Genomic DNA, 15,584 nt, shown 5'->3' on the forward strand with positions numbered 1-15,584 from the left:
TTGCAAACCGTATATATAGACATTTCATTGTAAGCCGTATGCCAACCGTAGCATCAGGTTGTGTACGTTTTGCATCATTTACGGGTTTATACGGTTTTTAACGGTAAACCAAACCGTAGTCTACTACGGTTTTGTGTCCCAGTCAAAAGCCGTATCCAATCTGTATACGGTTATTTTAAAATGGAGTTCTATAGTAACCTTATTGAACCGTATGTGCGTACGGTTACATCCGGATTGCACAATACTGTTTTTCTTTATTTTTTGGAATTTTTTGGGGAAATTCAATTTAAAAAAAAAAAGAACTTTATTTAAAATGTTGACAAACATATCCTTTTTTTTTTCCAAGGAAAACGTATTAAAACGTATGCAAACGGACATCCGTTTTTAAACCGTATCCATGAGGAGGCATATACGGTTGAATACGTTTCGGTCCGGTTTGGAGACATACGTTTTTTGTACAGAAACGGGATACGGGACCCGTATTGCAAAAACAAGACGTGAATGCAGCCTTATGGTAAAAAAACGGACAAAACCGTATAAGACGCAAAACGGACTAAGGGCTGGTTCACATCAAGTTTTCTACCATACGGGAGCGCATACGGCAGGGGGGGAGCTAAAACCTCGAGCTCCCGTATGCCTTTCTATGCGCTCCCGTATGTAATTCATTTCAATGAGCCGACCGGAGTGAAACGTTCGGTCCGGTTGGCTCATTTTTGCGCTGTATGCGCATTTTCCCCGGACCTAAAACTGTGGTCATCCACGGTTTTAGGTCCGGTTGTAAAAGCACATACGGCGCAAAAATGAGCCGACCGGACCGAACGTTTCACTCCGGCCGGCTCATTGAAATGAATGACATACGGGAGCGCATAGAAAGGCATACGGGAGCGCGAGGTTTCAGCTCCCCCCTGCCGTATGCGCTCCCGTATGGGAGAAAACGGGATGTGAACCCAGCCTAAACCGGATGATGCGTTTGACATACGGTTTACAATGTTAAGTCAACGCATATGGTTTGCTATACGGTTCTGTACGGTTTTTAACTTGAAACCGTATACGGGAACTGTATAGCAAAGACGGTGTGCATGCACCCTTAGAGAAAAACATGGTTAACCGCATTCACCGCCAGGCTTCAGCCAGCCGACTCTGCTATATCTGCTTCAATGGACGTCTCCGGTACCGGGCACACTGCGGGGCGCTCAGAGGCGACTGCCGGCGGTTTCGCGCAGCGCGAAACCGCCGGCAGTCGCCTCTGAGCTCCCCGCAGCGTGCCCGGTACCGGAGACGTCCATTGAAGCAGATATAGCAGAGTCGGCTGGCTGAAGCCTAGCGGTGAGTGCGGGTAACCATGTTTTTCTATAAGTAGACTCTATCCCCCCTTCACACTGCCCCCAGTCACTAAAATCCCCCCAACATCCACCATTACTGACATTCCTCAACACCCTGACCTCTCCCCTACACTTTCCCCCGTCATTTATATCCCCCCCGCCCACGTATAGTAATAAATGTGTGGAAAGTTGTGCTTTATGTAGGGGATTCAGCCGTTCTAAGTGAGGTATATAACCATTGAATTCTATTATGATGTTTTCCGCCGGGGATTATGGGAGATGTAGTTCTAGAGACGACGGGAAACGCCCCTCTGTTCTGTTATTGGTTGAATGAATGGACGCGGTGTGATGGACGGGTGTGTAATCCAATCAGAATCCAGTGAACAGATCCTCGGCGCGTCCGTCCCCAACCCCGCCCCATATACGTCACGTGAGCGTCTGCGCAGTAGCCTTAGCAGCAGATGGCGCTTTACCGGAAGTGACGTAGGACCGTTTTCCCGATGGGGTCCGATTATGTGACGCCGCACTGTAAGAAACGTCACTTCCGTAAAACGCTTGTACAGCTGCGGGATGCAGGTGAGAGGCGTGTGCTGTGCCTATTGGAGCTCGGGCTGCTCTGGTCACTGTTCACACTAGAACACTTGGTTAGTTGCCTAACAGATTTAAAGGGAATCTGTCAGCCTTGTTTATCCCCTTTAAGGCAGGGCTTGAAATGAATCTAAGAGTCAGCCCAAAAAAGATAGGCGCACTGCGATTAGTTTTCGTGCCACAAGCTGCAGTTCTTACCGGGGCCATTGTGTAGTATCAACTTTTAGTTTTTCTTTTTTTTTTGCGTTCTTACGCCACGTAATCAGGAATGGGATAATGTAATAGTCCGGACAATTTTTTTAAAATATATTTTTAAAAACTTTTTTTTTTTTTTTTTACTTTAACTCTTTTGATCTATAAGTAATTGTTAAAGGCAACTTTTTTGGTCTATAAAAACAATACCAATTATATTTATTTTTTTTACAATTATTTATTTGGAAAAGGAATGATAAGAATTTTTATCAATTATATAACTTTTTTTTTGCCCCCCCCTCCAGGGGCCTATAATAAGCTATTGTTTATATAGATCAATGTAACTATAGGACAAGTATCATGTAAAAAAAAACTAAAAAAAAACGTATCCCCTATCTAAAGGATTCGAGATAAGTTTTAGATCACGGGGGTCTGAGCGCTGCCCCCCCCCCCCCCCCCCCCCCCCGCGATCTCCTGTTTAGAGCCCCGGCTCTCCTATACAGCGGCGCATCACGACTACCCCACGCCACGCCCCCTCCATATAGCTCTATGGGAGTTACGAAGATTACATGATACTTGTCCGCTGGAAAACTTTTTTATTTTATTTTTTACATTTTTAAATTTATTTTTTTAAATCAACTGGCTCCAGAAAGTTAAACAGATTTGTAAATTACTTCTATTAAAAAATCTTAATCCTTCCAGTACTTATTATCAGCTTTTTGCTCCACAGGAAGTTCTTTTCTTTTTGAATTTCCTTTCTGCCTGACCACAGTGCTCTCTGCTGACGCCTTTGTCCATTTTAGGAACTGTCCATGACATGGACAGAGGTGTCAGCAGAGAGCACTGTGGTCAGGCAGAAAGGAAATTCAAAAAGAAAAGAACTTCCTCTGTAGTATACAGCAGCTGATAAGTACTGGAAGGATTAAGATTTTTTTCATGGAAGTAATTTACAAATCTTTTTAACTTTCTGGCGCCAGTTGATTTAAAAGAAAAAGTTTTCCAGTGGAGTACCCCTTTAAATAAGCGTTACATTGATCTATGAGCTCGGCGCTCTATTGCTTCAGTCTTCCTGAGGCCGACTGTATCAGTTTCCTAGTACAGGCCCCGGGCAGGCCTGAGAACGGACTGTAGGAGGGCTGATCAGACCAATGGACTCTACCAGGTATGCACGCCATAACTGTTGACATCGCTTAGATCATGGCATTTAAACAGTTAAATTACGTCATACCCTGCACCTGGTACCTGCTGGGCATGACGGCGGCGGCACGTGTCATACCCTCTCATCATGTACATCATGGGTCTAGAAGGGGTACTCCGCCCCTAGAGAGGGATCGCGACATCACGGCCACACCCCTTGTGATGTCACACCACGCCCCCTCAATGCAAGTCTATGGGAGGGGGCGTGGCGGCTGCCACGCCCCCTCCCATAGACTTGCATTGAGGGGGTTTTCTACCCTGACCCTCAGAATTCTGACATGGATCTGTGCATAGAAGAGACCCCATTGTTTGTTTGTTTGTTTTTCAGTGGGGCTTATCCTCGGATATTTCATGCAGAATCAATGTTTAGTTTTTTTTTTTCCTACAGCAGCGCCAAACAATATAGGGAGATAGGAAATCTGGTAGATATAGAAGTAATAGATAGGAAATCTAAATATTTGGGCAAGAACAGAGAGGAAATCGGATTAATAGGGCAAAGTGATATAGGAAATCGGATTAATAGGGTAAGGTGATATAGGAAATCGGATTAATAGGGTAAGGTGATATAGGAAATGAGATTAATAGGGTAAAATGATATAGGAAATCAGATTACGGTAATAGGGCAAGGTGATATAGGAAATTGGATTAATAGGGTAAGGTGATATAGGAAATTGGATTAATAGGGTAAGGTGATATAGGAAATCGGATTAATAGGGTAAGGTGATATAGGAAATGAGATTAATAGGGTAAGGTGATATAGGAAATCTGATTAATAGGGTAAGGTGATATAGGAAATCAGATTAATAGGGTAAGGTGATATAGGAAATCGGATTAATAGGGTAAGGTGATATAGGAAATCAGATTAATAGGGTAATGTGATATAGGAAATCAGATTAATAGGGTAATGTGATATAGGAAATCAGATTAATAGGGTAAGGTGATGTAGGAAATCAGATTAATAGGGTAAGGTTATATAGGAAATCAGATTAATAGGGTAAAGTGATATAGGAAATCTGATTAATAGGGTAAAGTGATATAGGAAATCTGATTAATAGGGTAAGGTGATATAGGAAATCTGATTAATAGGGCAAGGTGATATAGGAAATCTGATTTAATAGGGCAAGGTGATATAGGAAATCAGATTAATAGGGTAAGGTGATATAGGAAATCTGATTAATAGGGTAAGGTGATATAGGAAATCTGATTAATAGGGTAAGGTGATATAGGAAATCAGATTAATAGGGTAAAATGATATAGGAAATCAGATTACGGTAATAGGGCAAGGTGATATAGGAAATTGGATTAATAGGGTAAGGTGATATAGGAAATTGGATTAATAGGGTAAGGTGATATAGGAAATCGGATTAATAGGGTAAGGTGATATAGGAAATGAGATTAATAGGGTAAGGTGATATAGGAAATCTGATTAATAGGGTAAGGTGATATAGGAAATCAGATTAATAGGGTAAGGTGATATAGGAAATCGGATTAATAGGGTAAGGTGATATAGGAAATCAGATTAATAGGGTAATGTGATATAGGAAATCAGATTAATAGGGTAATGTGATATAGGAAATCAGATTAATAGGGTAAGGTGATGTAGGAAATCAGATTAATAGGGTAAGGTTATATAGGAAATCAGATTAATAGGGTAAAGTGATATAGGAAATCTGATTAATAGGGTAAAGTGATATAGGAAATCTGATTAATAGGGTAAGGTGATATAGGAAATCTGATTAATAGGGCAAGGTGATATAGGAAATCTGATTTAATAGGGCAAGGTGATATAGGAAATCAGATTAATAGGGTAAGGTGATATAGGAAATCTGATTAATAGGGTAAGGTGATATAGGAAATCTGATTAATAGGGTAAGGTGATATAGGAAATCAGATTAATAGGGTAAGGTGATATAGGAAATCAGATTAATAGGGTAAGGTGATATAGGAAATCAGATTAATAGGGTAAAGTGATATAGGAAATTGGATTAATAAGGTAAAGTGATATAGGAAATTGGATTAATAGGGTAAGGTGATATAGGAAATTGGATTAATAGGGTAAGGTGATATAGGAAATCAGATTAATAGGGTAAGGTGATGTAGGAAATCAGATTAATAGGGTAAGGTGATATAGGAAATCGGATTAATAGGGTAAGGTGATATAGGAAATTGATTAATAGGGTAAGGTGATATAGGAAATCGGATTAATAGGGTAAGGTGATATAGAAAATTGGATTAATAGGGCAAGGTGATATAGGAGATTAGATTAATAGGGTAAGGTGATATAGGAAATCAGATTAATAGGGTAAGGTGATATAGGAAATCAGATTAATAGGGTAAGGTGATGTAGGAAATCAGATTACGGTAATAGGGTAAGGTGATATAGGAGATTAGATTAATAGGGTAAGGTGATATAGGAAATCAGATTATTAGGGACAAGGTGAGATAGAAAATCTATTTAATGGGTTCGTCCGTTGAAAGAAACAACCAAGGTATGGTTTCAAAATGTGCAATAAAGCAATTTACTATTATAGTATTATTATCCAAAATGAACAGATCATCTATTGCAGCTGTGGGTTTCTCCCTGTAAGCTGTGATGTCATGTCACAGGGGACAGAGTCGGTCCCTTCGTCTAATTCCCCCCCACGCTCCTGTCTAAATGGGACAAGACCAGTGATGTGAAAGGAAAGCCAGTATAACTGATTTATTACTCTTTAGATAAGGCAGCAGGAAGCTGTTCTTAGTGACAAGAAGTCTACACTAGAATGTACTCCCTGCTGCCTTAACTAATGAGTCATAACTCTAATGAGCAGTAATACTAGCTTCCCCCTTCACATCGCTGGTCTTGTCAAGTGCTGACAGGAGGGGAGGGTGGTGGAGAAGGGATGAACAAGCATGTAAACATACCAGAGGGTAATATAAGGGAAAAGAACCCAATAAGGACGTATATAACTTAACAGCCAAGTATCATAACGCATTTCGGGGCGTGCAGCGCCCCTTCCTCAGATACAACAGCAACAGGTGATTTCAACCTGTCTTCACTAAGATCATCTGTGGTCATCCTAAGCTATGTGGAGCTCCGCTGTTTACCTTTTTTACCCATAGATCTTCATACAAACATGTAAACGTGACCGAAGGCTGTCTGGTCATGCTGGGAGTTGTAGTTTTTCAACAGCTGGAGGCACCCTGGTTGGGAAACACTGGTCTAGAGAATAGAAACATTTGCTGCAGAAACACTCTGTACATTGTGTTAGCAAACAAATGCGTAAACAAGGCTGCGTTCACACATGGCGCAATGTTAGCGATGTTTTCCGATGTTCTAGGCACGCCGGTGTCTAGTTTATAAAACCCTGTCCGCTTTTTCTCTCCACAAGTTTTGATGAATCTTCCCCATTATCTTTATTCTGTAGGTCCATACGATTTCAACGATACTTTTTGTACAAAAATGAGGATGCTTAAAATCGTCCTATTCTGACCTCTATAACTTTTTATTTTTGCTATGGCTTCCTGAAGCATCGGAGTGCCGATAGGATGGCGAGGAAGTAGGTAAGGGCCCTCCTGCTGTCCTCTCAGCTGACTGGGACGCTGTGGGTGTCCCGATCAGCTCCACTGAGCTACAAGCACCTTATTTTCAGCATTATAGAAGCCGCGATCAGCAGGTTAATGCCCTAAAATCGGTCTGCTCTAGGTCCTGCATTAGTCACGGGACCAAACGGGATATGAGTTTGCTTCATAGACCTACCATAAAGAATAGGAGAAGGAAGTCCTTAAAGGGGTATTCCAGGAATCGAAAAACAGACCTATTTGATTTCATAGACCGCCCCTGTCTGTCTCTAGGTTGTTTGTGGTATTACAACTTGGCTCCATTCACTTCAATGGAACTGAGCTGCAGAATCACACCCAACCTGGAGACAGACGGGGAGCCATCTTTGAAAGAAATTCTCAATTTTTCGATTCCTGGATAACCTCTTTAACCTGTTGGGGACGAAGGGCGTACCTGTATGCCCCTCGCCCACTCCCTTTCTATAACACGCGGCCACGCCGGGACCCTTAGCTAATAGCGCGCGGCACTGATCGCGGTGCAGCACGCTATTAACCCTTTAGAGGCGGCGTTCAAAGTTGATCGCCGCGTCTAAAGTGAAACTAAAGTGCTGCAGGTTAGCTCAGGGGGCTGTTCGGGACCGCCACAGTGAAATCACGGCGTCCCGAACAGCTATAGGACACGAGGAGTGTCCCCCTACCTACCTCCTGAGATCCTGGCATGAGCAGTCAAGCAGCAGAATCATTGATCAATGGTTTCCTATGAGAAACCATTGATCAATGCAAAAGATCAGTGTGTGCAGTGTTATAGATCCCTATGGGAGCTATAACACTGCAAAAAAAAAAGTGAATAAAGATCATTTAACCCCTTCCCTAATAAAAGTTTGAATCACCCCATTTTCCCAATTAAAAAAAAAAAACTGTGTAAATAAAAATAAACATATATGGTATCACCGCGTGCGAAAATGTCCGAATTATGAAAATATATCGTTAATTAAACCGCACGGTCAATGGCGTACACGCAAAAAAATTCCAAAGTCCAGAATAGCGTATTTTTAGTCACTTTTTATATCATGAAAATATGAATAAAAAGTGATCAAAAAGTCAGATAAATACAAAAATGGTACCAATAAAAACTTCAGATCACTGCGAAAAAATTGATCTCTCATACCGCCCCATACGCGGAAAAATAAAAAAGTTATAGGGGTCAGAAGATGACGTATACGTATACATTTTCCTGCATGTAGTTATGATTTTTCCAGAAGTGCGACAAAATCCAACCTATATAAGTAGGGGATCATTTTAACCGTATGGACCTACAGAATAAAGATAAGGTGTCATTTTTACAGAAAAATGCACTGCGTACAAACGGAAGCCCCTCATTACAAAGTAGGATTGGTGGCGCAAAAAATAAGCCATCATATGGATTTTTCGGTGCAAAATTGAAAGGGTTATGATTTTTAAAAGGTAAGGAGGAAAAAAACGAAAGTGAAAAAACTGAAAAACCCTCTGTCCCCAAGTGGTTAAGAAATCAGCAACAAAGTCTTGCTACACCTTACAGTGTAAGGAGCCTTCAGAAAGAACTAAGGCACCTTCTTTAAGGGTGCTATCTGCCTCGTGGGCGGAAAGAGCAAAGACATCTCTAGAGCAGATTGGCAGGTCAACGACATAGGCCCTCATTTACTATTCTAAACCCGACCTCTTTTGTTGGGTTTTTTTGTCGCATCTTTGTCTGCGCCATGTCGCAGACATCGTGCGCCAGTCTGCGACACTATGCAACATTTCTTCCCGACAGACCCGATGTGGATTCTCCCAAACCCGAAAAAGGGGTGTAACCTGACATTTCTGAGCTTTCCCACGTATTTATTAAGGTTTCCAACCCGAATTTGTTGAATTGTTGTGGATTTTTTCCCGACAGCTCAGAGGAGTTGGAAACCAAAACCTACAAAACCCACGTGCGACAAACAGGATGCTACATAATAATAAATACCAGGGGAAAAAAGCAGTCGGGTAAGAAAGCAACATAGACTTACAACCCGATTTTCTTAGTAAATGAGGGCCATAGTCTTCCATCCATATCTTTGCCAGACACTATCGGTTTGATGTCTTCTAAACGTTGCGAGTTAGGACGTCAAGTCCTTCAAGCAGTCGTCCAACCCTAAGCCACTGATCTCGTATGACTCCATTTATGGTACCATCGAAAGCAGGAATTATTCCTACCGTTAATTCTGTTTCCTCGAACCCCTCATGATGGCACCGCCTCATATCCCTCCCTGATACTTGGTTTTGGGTGTAACTTATCTCTCTGGTATAATTTGGTAAGCACCAAGGTGTCACTTGGGAGGGGCTTCTTATAACCTTTTTGTTCCTATCCCTACAACGATGAAGATAACATCCTCCATTCATGGTGCCAGGCTGCGGGGGTTGTGAAGTCATGGCCACGCCCCTCTTGAAGTCACACCACACCCCTTCAATGCAAGTCTATGGGAGTGGCAGTCGCCACGCCCCTCCCATAGACTTTCATTGAGGGGGCGTGGTGTGACATCAAGAGGGGCATGGCTTTGATGTCATGACCCCTGCAGCCCGCACCCAGTGGAGTACCCCTTTAATGTCATAGACCAGTGGTCTCCAAACCGTGGACCTCTATATGTTGCAAAAACGACAGCTCTCACCTTGGAAGGTGGGCACAAGGTCTTATGTCTAATGTCATAGACTTGTGGACTACAAAACCAAGGTGGAATATTTTGTCATTTGAGCAGGTGGGCTACTGATGGCCTCAAAGGACCGTAATATTTTTTGTAGCTGAGAATGGTTATTCTTCCTTTCATAGGGATGGAGAAAAGGTACATGGAGATTTTCAACTACCTCTCTACGGGAGAATGCCCGCCTGGGTGTGATAAGTCACAAAGATTTAGCTTTAAGCGGGCCTCTGGAAAATTTACCTTAAAGGGTGAGAATCAGAAACACAGTAAAGTTTTAGTGCTTTGGGAAGACAGCTTTGTGGTGACTGCAGCTCTTGAATTTTCTCTTTCAAAAAAGGAGAAGAGCTCTTTTATGGAAATAGGAAAGTTGTTAAATCTGAGGAAGAAGCAAAGAAGATCTTCGAAGAATTCCATTCATCACCGATTGGAGGTCACGCAGGGATCAGTAGGACTCGGGCTGCAATCTCCGCCAGATTCTACTGGAAGGGAATGAGCCTCGATATCGATAGCTGGGTACGCATTCCTTATGTTTGGTTTATTGCAATATTTATGGAAGCTGTAAAGGCTGATAACTGATTTTCCTACCCACAGGTCCAGGAATGTGGGAAATGCCAGTTTGTAAAGCCTAAGTCATCTGCCCAGCCGTCATCATCCTCCCAGCCTTTGTTGGCTCCCAAGCCTGCGTCTTCTCCCCAACCTTCGTCATCTCCCCAACCTTCGTCATCTCCCCAACCTTCGTCATCTCCCCAGCCTTCGTCATCTCCCCAGCCTTCGTCATCTCCCCAACCTTCGTCTTCTCCCCAGCCTTCGTCTTCTCCCCAGCCTTCGTCTTCTCCCCAGCCTTCGTCTTCTCCCCAGCCTTCGTCGGTTACCCAGCTTTCATCTTCTACTCAGCCTTTTTTGCTATTCCAGCATTTATCAGCTTCCCCACCTCTATCATCTCCCCAGTCTTTGTCGGCTTCTCAACCTTTGTTGGTACTCCAGGCTTTGCCGGCTCCCCAGCCTATGTCATCTCCCCAACCTATGTTGGTTCTACAGGCTTTGCCGGCTCCCCAGTCTCTGTCATCTCCCCAGCCTATGCTGGTTCTCCAGCCTCAGTCGACACCCCAGCCTCTGCCATCTCCCCAGCCTCTGCCTTCTCCCCAGCCTCTGCCTTCTCCCCAGCCTCTGTCTTCTCCCCAGCCCGCGCCATCTCCCCAGCCCGCGCCATCTCCCCAGCCTCTGCCTTCTCCCCAGCCTCTGCCTTCTCCCCAGCCTCTGCCTTCTCCCCAGCCTCTGTCTTCTCCCCAGCCCGCGCCATCTCCCCAGCCTCTGCCTTCTCCCCAGCCTCTGCCTTCTCCCCAGCCTCTGCCTTCTCCCCAGCCTCTGCCTTCTCTCCAGCCTCTGCCTTCTCTCCAGCCTCTGCCTTCTCTCCAGCCTCTGCCTTCTCTCCAGCCTCTGCCTTCTCTCCAGCCTCTGCCTTCTCTCCAGCCTTCGCCAGCTCCCCAGCCTTCGCCAGCTCCCCAGCCTTCGCCAGCTCCCCAGCCTTCGCCAGCTCCCCAGCCTTCACCAGCTTCTCAGCCAGTTCAGTGTGTAAAGGTAAGTGTCTATACTGTAGTATTACATAACCGATATCATTACATTGGTTTATTAAAACTAAATCTATTTGTCTCATCTCATTAGGTGTCTGCTGTCTGGGAGTTTGTTGGAGTTGACATAACAGGCCCATGGCCAAAGACGGAGGAGGGTTTTCAGTTCATCTTGACGGCCACGGACTATTTCTCAAAGTGGGTGGAGGCTTTTCCTCTCAAAACCAAATCCGTTGCCGAGGTGGGACGACATGTTTGCTCGATGATCTACCGACACGGTTGTCCCAGGCGAATACTTTGCGACCAGGGAAAGCTATTTGTCGAACAGGTATGTGGTCCTTTCCATTTAATTTAGTAAAAAACGATTTAGTAATCTGTTGGTTTATGTGAATTTTTATATTCCTGTCTGTAAGCTCAATGGCTGGATGTGCAACGCTCTGGGGATTGAAAGAAACTTGATAACTGCATATGATTCACAGATCAACGGCCTGGATGAGAGGACCAACGACAACATCAAGCGGCAAGTTTAATTCAAGTTCTTCTTTTATTCTTTCTTTATTAGAACTTTATTCCATGGGTTACCCTTTTATGTAATGTCCTTCTTTTATTCATCTGTTTTCTATTAGTGTTTGGTTAGAGCTATAACTGGCACAATATTTACCAAAAGGTTTTAACCCCTTAACAACATATGACATTTTTATGGATGTCATGGGGCCCTTAAAGGGGTGGAAAACCATTTTTTTAAGCGGTGCCAGAAAGTTAAATAGATTTGTAAATTGCTTCTATTTAAAAATCTTAATTCTTCCAGTATTTATCAGCTGCTGTTAACTACAGAGGTAGTTGTGTAGTTCTTTTCTGTCTAACCACAGTGCTCTCTGCTGACACCTCTGTCCATGTCAGGAACTGTCCAGACCAGGAGATGTTTTCTATGAGGATTTACTCCTACTCTGGACAGTTCCTGACTTGGACAGAGGTGTCAGCAGAGAGCACTGTGGTCAGACAGAAAATAAATTTAAAAAAGAAAAGAACTTCCTGTGGAGCATACAGCAGCTGATAAGTACTGGAAGGATTAAGATTTTTAAATAGAAGTAATTTACAAATCTGTTTAACTTTCTGACACCAGTTGATTTAAAAAATATATATTTTCCACCGGAGTACCCCTTTTAAAGGAGTATGGATAGGGCTCAGGGCAGCCTCTAATATCTGGTAGGGTGCGATCTCTGATGCCAGCTATTAATGGTGGCATTTAAACGGCCTTACTAAGTGGAGCAGATCCATTGTCATGGCAGCCGGAGGCCTTTGCTAGGCCTCCTTGTCTGCCATGTCTCGGCTATTGATAGAAACGCTTTGTGGTAGCTCCATAGACAGAATACTTAAAAGTTATAGGGGCCGCATTATGGCGATAAGCCATTTTAATAGTTTGTAATTTTATAAAAGTAGTAGTAGTTGTTGCCGCAAAAAAACAAACTCTTTTATGGGTCTGTAGGTGTAAAACTGAAAGCGTTATGATTTTTAGAAGGGGTGGACGAAAAAACAAAAGTGCAAAAATGAAAAAAAAAGTCCTTAAGGGGTTAAATTTCAGCTCAACAATTATTTTTCCTGTTTCACAAAGTACAATTGGTCTTGCAAAAAACGAGCCCTCGTCTTGCTCTTGCTCTATGGCTCTTAGAAGAAGAAGGGGGGGATAAGAATGGAAATGCGAAAATTATAATTTTGGGCGGCATTCATGTTTTTTTTTTTTTTACCTTTTTATTTTAGAGTTATCCGTAAATTAGTGAATGAGAAAGAGAACAACTGGGACGCTGATCTGGAAGCGACTTTATTTTCTATGAGATCAAAGATCCAAACCAGGACAAAATATTCTCCGTTTCTATTGATGTACGGGAGGGAGGCACTTTTCCCCTCCGAAGTTCCTGATGAACTGCCGGTAATTCATTTAATTAAATTTTATTTTATTTTATTTTTTTTTATTTTTTTTATTTTTTTACTCTTGTCAAAATTTAATTCGTACTTTGTTACTTTTTTATTATTATTATTATTATTATTTATTTATTTATTTATTTTTTTCTCAGCTGCTTTCAACTATCGTTCTCCCAGACGAGCACACATATTCTAAGTTTTTGGACGAAAGGGAAATTTCGATGGAAAAGATAAAAGAAACAACAACGATAAACATCATTAAGGGTCAGATAAAGCACAAGATGGACAGTGAGAAGAGAATGCTGCTGAAGAGACAGAAGATGTCATCCAGCGCCGGCGATGAGGTTCTGCTTTATAACACGGAAATTCTCTCTCGCTTTTTGAAAGAATTTAGCTATTTATGTTCTTCCATACCTGAATAACCCCTTAAAGGGGTACTCCTGTGGAAAACTTTTTTTTTAAATCAACTGGTGCCAGAAAGTTAAACAGATTTGGAAATCACTTCTATTAAAAAAATCTTAATCCTTCCAGTACTTTTTAGGGGCTGTATGCTAAAGAGAAATCCAAAAAAGAAATTAATTTCCTCTGATGTCATGACCACAGTGCTCTCTGCTGACCTCTGCTGTCCATTTTAGGAACTGTCCTGAGCAGGAGAAAATCCCCATAGCAAACATATGCTGCTCTGGACAGTTCCTAAAATGAACAGCAGAGAGCACTGTGGTCATGACATCAGAGGTAATGCATTTCTTTTTTGGATTTCTCTTTAGTATACAGCCCCTAAAAAGTACTGGAAGGATTAAGATTTTTTTAATAGAAATGATTTACAAATCTGTTTAACTTTCTGGCACCAGTTGATTTAAAAAGTACCCCTTTAAAGCCAGAATGTACCAGATCACCTAGTTCTGGTTACGTCCTTGAGGTCTGGATGTATTATTATTATTTATTTATGGTTAAAGGAAAAAATACCAATCTCAAATAGTTTTTTTTTTTCTTGGTCACATCACATCCCATGCTCTTGTTGGCTTGTTCTCTTCATCCCGGTAAGATGTGTGGGTGGACCCACATGGTGTGGCATTGATCATCCCATAATATATACTTACTAGGGTTGTGCCTAGTGTAGTACCTGGTGGGTCTTTTGGAGTCTCATCTTTGGTTTCTGGTGCCTCTTTCTCCTCTTGTTTTCTGGTGCCAAATAATGAGATGCCAATAAATAGTCCTAATGTTGACCATTTTTTTTCTGTTCTCCCCTACAGTATACAACATTTCCGCTCTCCTCCCATGACATTCCGGGGTCCCCTCATTCTGTACACATCCTTATGGAAGGTTACTGCAAGGACATGAGCAATGACCGTTTCCAGGCTGACGGCTCGGTCACTCTCATCCGTGGTCCTCTGACTGTACTGGTAGACACCGCCGGCCCCTGGTCCCAGGATTTCCTCATTTGTTCCCTGCAGATCCATGGAGTCTCCCCTGAGGACGTGACACATGTGATCTGCACACATGGACATTCTGATCACGTGGGCAACTTGAATCTGTTCACCAAGGCCGAGATCCTGGTGTCTTATGACCTGTGGAGAGACGGGTCCTACATTTCCCATGACTTTCGGAGTGGGGAACCCTACTTATTACCTGGAGGAGAAGGGTTGAAGGTTGTGCCAACCCCAGGGCACACAGGAAGTGATGTCACCATCCTGGTCCCAGGGACCTCACTTGGCATTGTGGCAATTACTGGAGACTTGTTCGAAAGAGAAGGCGATGAGGACACGTGGCGGAATCTTAGTGAAAATCCGGAAATTCAGGAGAAAAGCCGGAGGAACATTCTGGGGTTTGCAGATGTCATAGTACCAGGACATGGTCCTCCATTCAGAGTCATCCGTAATGGACAGGAACCCGAGGCAACATGAACATCGGCAGTCTATATTGGACCATGATGTCTTTTGGTCCATACACAGTGATATTCCTTTAAAGGGGTTATCCAAGATTAAAGGGGTATTCTGGCTTTATGCATCTTATCCCCTATCCAAAGGATGTATGATCGCAGGGGTCCCGCCGCTGGGGACCCTCGCAATCTCTGTGCAGCCCCCGGCATTCTGTGCTGGGTGCTGCCTCTGAGACGGGGACATGACATCACGGCCACACCCCCTAATGACCCCACGCCCCCCTTAATTCACGTCTTTGGGAGGGGGGGGTGATGTAACGCCCCCCTCCCATTGACATGAATTGAGGGGGGGCGTGGCCGTGACGTCACGTCCCCATCCCGGAGGCAGCGCCCAGCACAGAATGCCGGGGGCTGCACAGAGATCGCGGGGGTACCCAGTGGCGGACCCCGGCAATCATACATCTCATCCTTTGGATAGGGGAAAAGATGTATAAAGCCGGAATACCCCTTTAAATAGAACATAGCTACTTTCTTCCAAAAACAGCACCACACCTGTCCTCAGGTTGTGTGTGGTATTACAACTCGGCTTCATCTTCTAGAAGAAATCAGCTATGCTTTCTGTAATCCAGGATAACCCCTTTAATCCGTCATTTGGTGATCCAGAATGATGAGGGAGTTA

At 43.2% G+C, this 15,584-nt stretch overlaps 1 protein-coding gene across 1 annotated transcript; it reads left to right on the top strand.

Annotated features, from left to right (window-relative positions):
• Positions 1 to 1,760: 1,760 nt before the first annotated feature.
• On the top strand, positions 1,761 to 15,058 carry LOC130367328 (uncharacterized). Its single transcript, XM_056569738.1, has 9 exons — positions 1,761 to 1,898; positions 9,667 to 9,786; positions 9,876 to 10,051; positions 10,130 to 11,116; positions 11,201 to 11,434; positions 11,520 to 11,626; positions 12,865 to 13,033; positions 13,179 to 13,370; positions 14,280 to 15,058. Exons 1-9 carry the CDS (start codon positions 1,823 to 1,825, stop codon positions 14,928 to 14,930), a joined length of 2,712 nt encoding a protein of 903 aa, XP_056425713.1. The 5' UTR covers positions 1,761 to 1,822; the 3' UTR covers positions 14,931 to 15,058.
• Positions 15,059 to 15,584: the final 526 nt, after the last annotated feature.

Source organism: Hyla sarda, chromosome 4, assembly GCF_029499605.1.
Source record: "Hyla sarda isolate aHylSar1 chromosome 4, aHylSar1.hap1, whole genome shotgun sequence".
Taxonomy (NCBI): Eukaryota; Metazoa; Chordata; class Amphibia; order Anura; family Hylidae; genus Hyla; species Hyla sarda.

Coding starts and splice junctions, on each gene's coding strand:
- LOC130367328 (XM_056569738.1), top strand. CDS start 1,823: ATGGGGTCCGATTATGTGACGCCGCACTGTAAGAAACGTCACTTCCGT. Junction 11,627..12,864: donor ACCAACGACAACATCAAGCG/GCAAGTTTAATT, acceptor TTTTTATTTTAG/AGTTATCCGTAAATTAGTGA. Junction 13,034..13,178: donor AAGTTCCTGATGAACTGCCG/GTAATTCATTTA, acceptor TTTTTTTCTCAG/CTGCTTTCAACTATCGTTCT.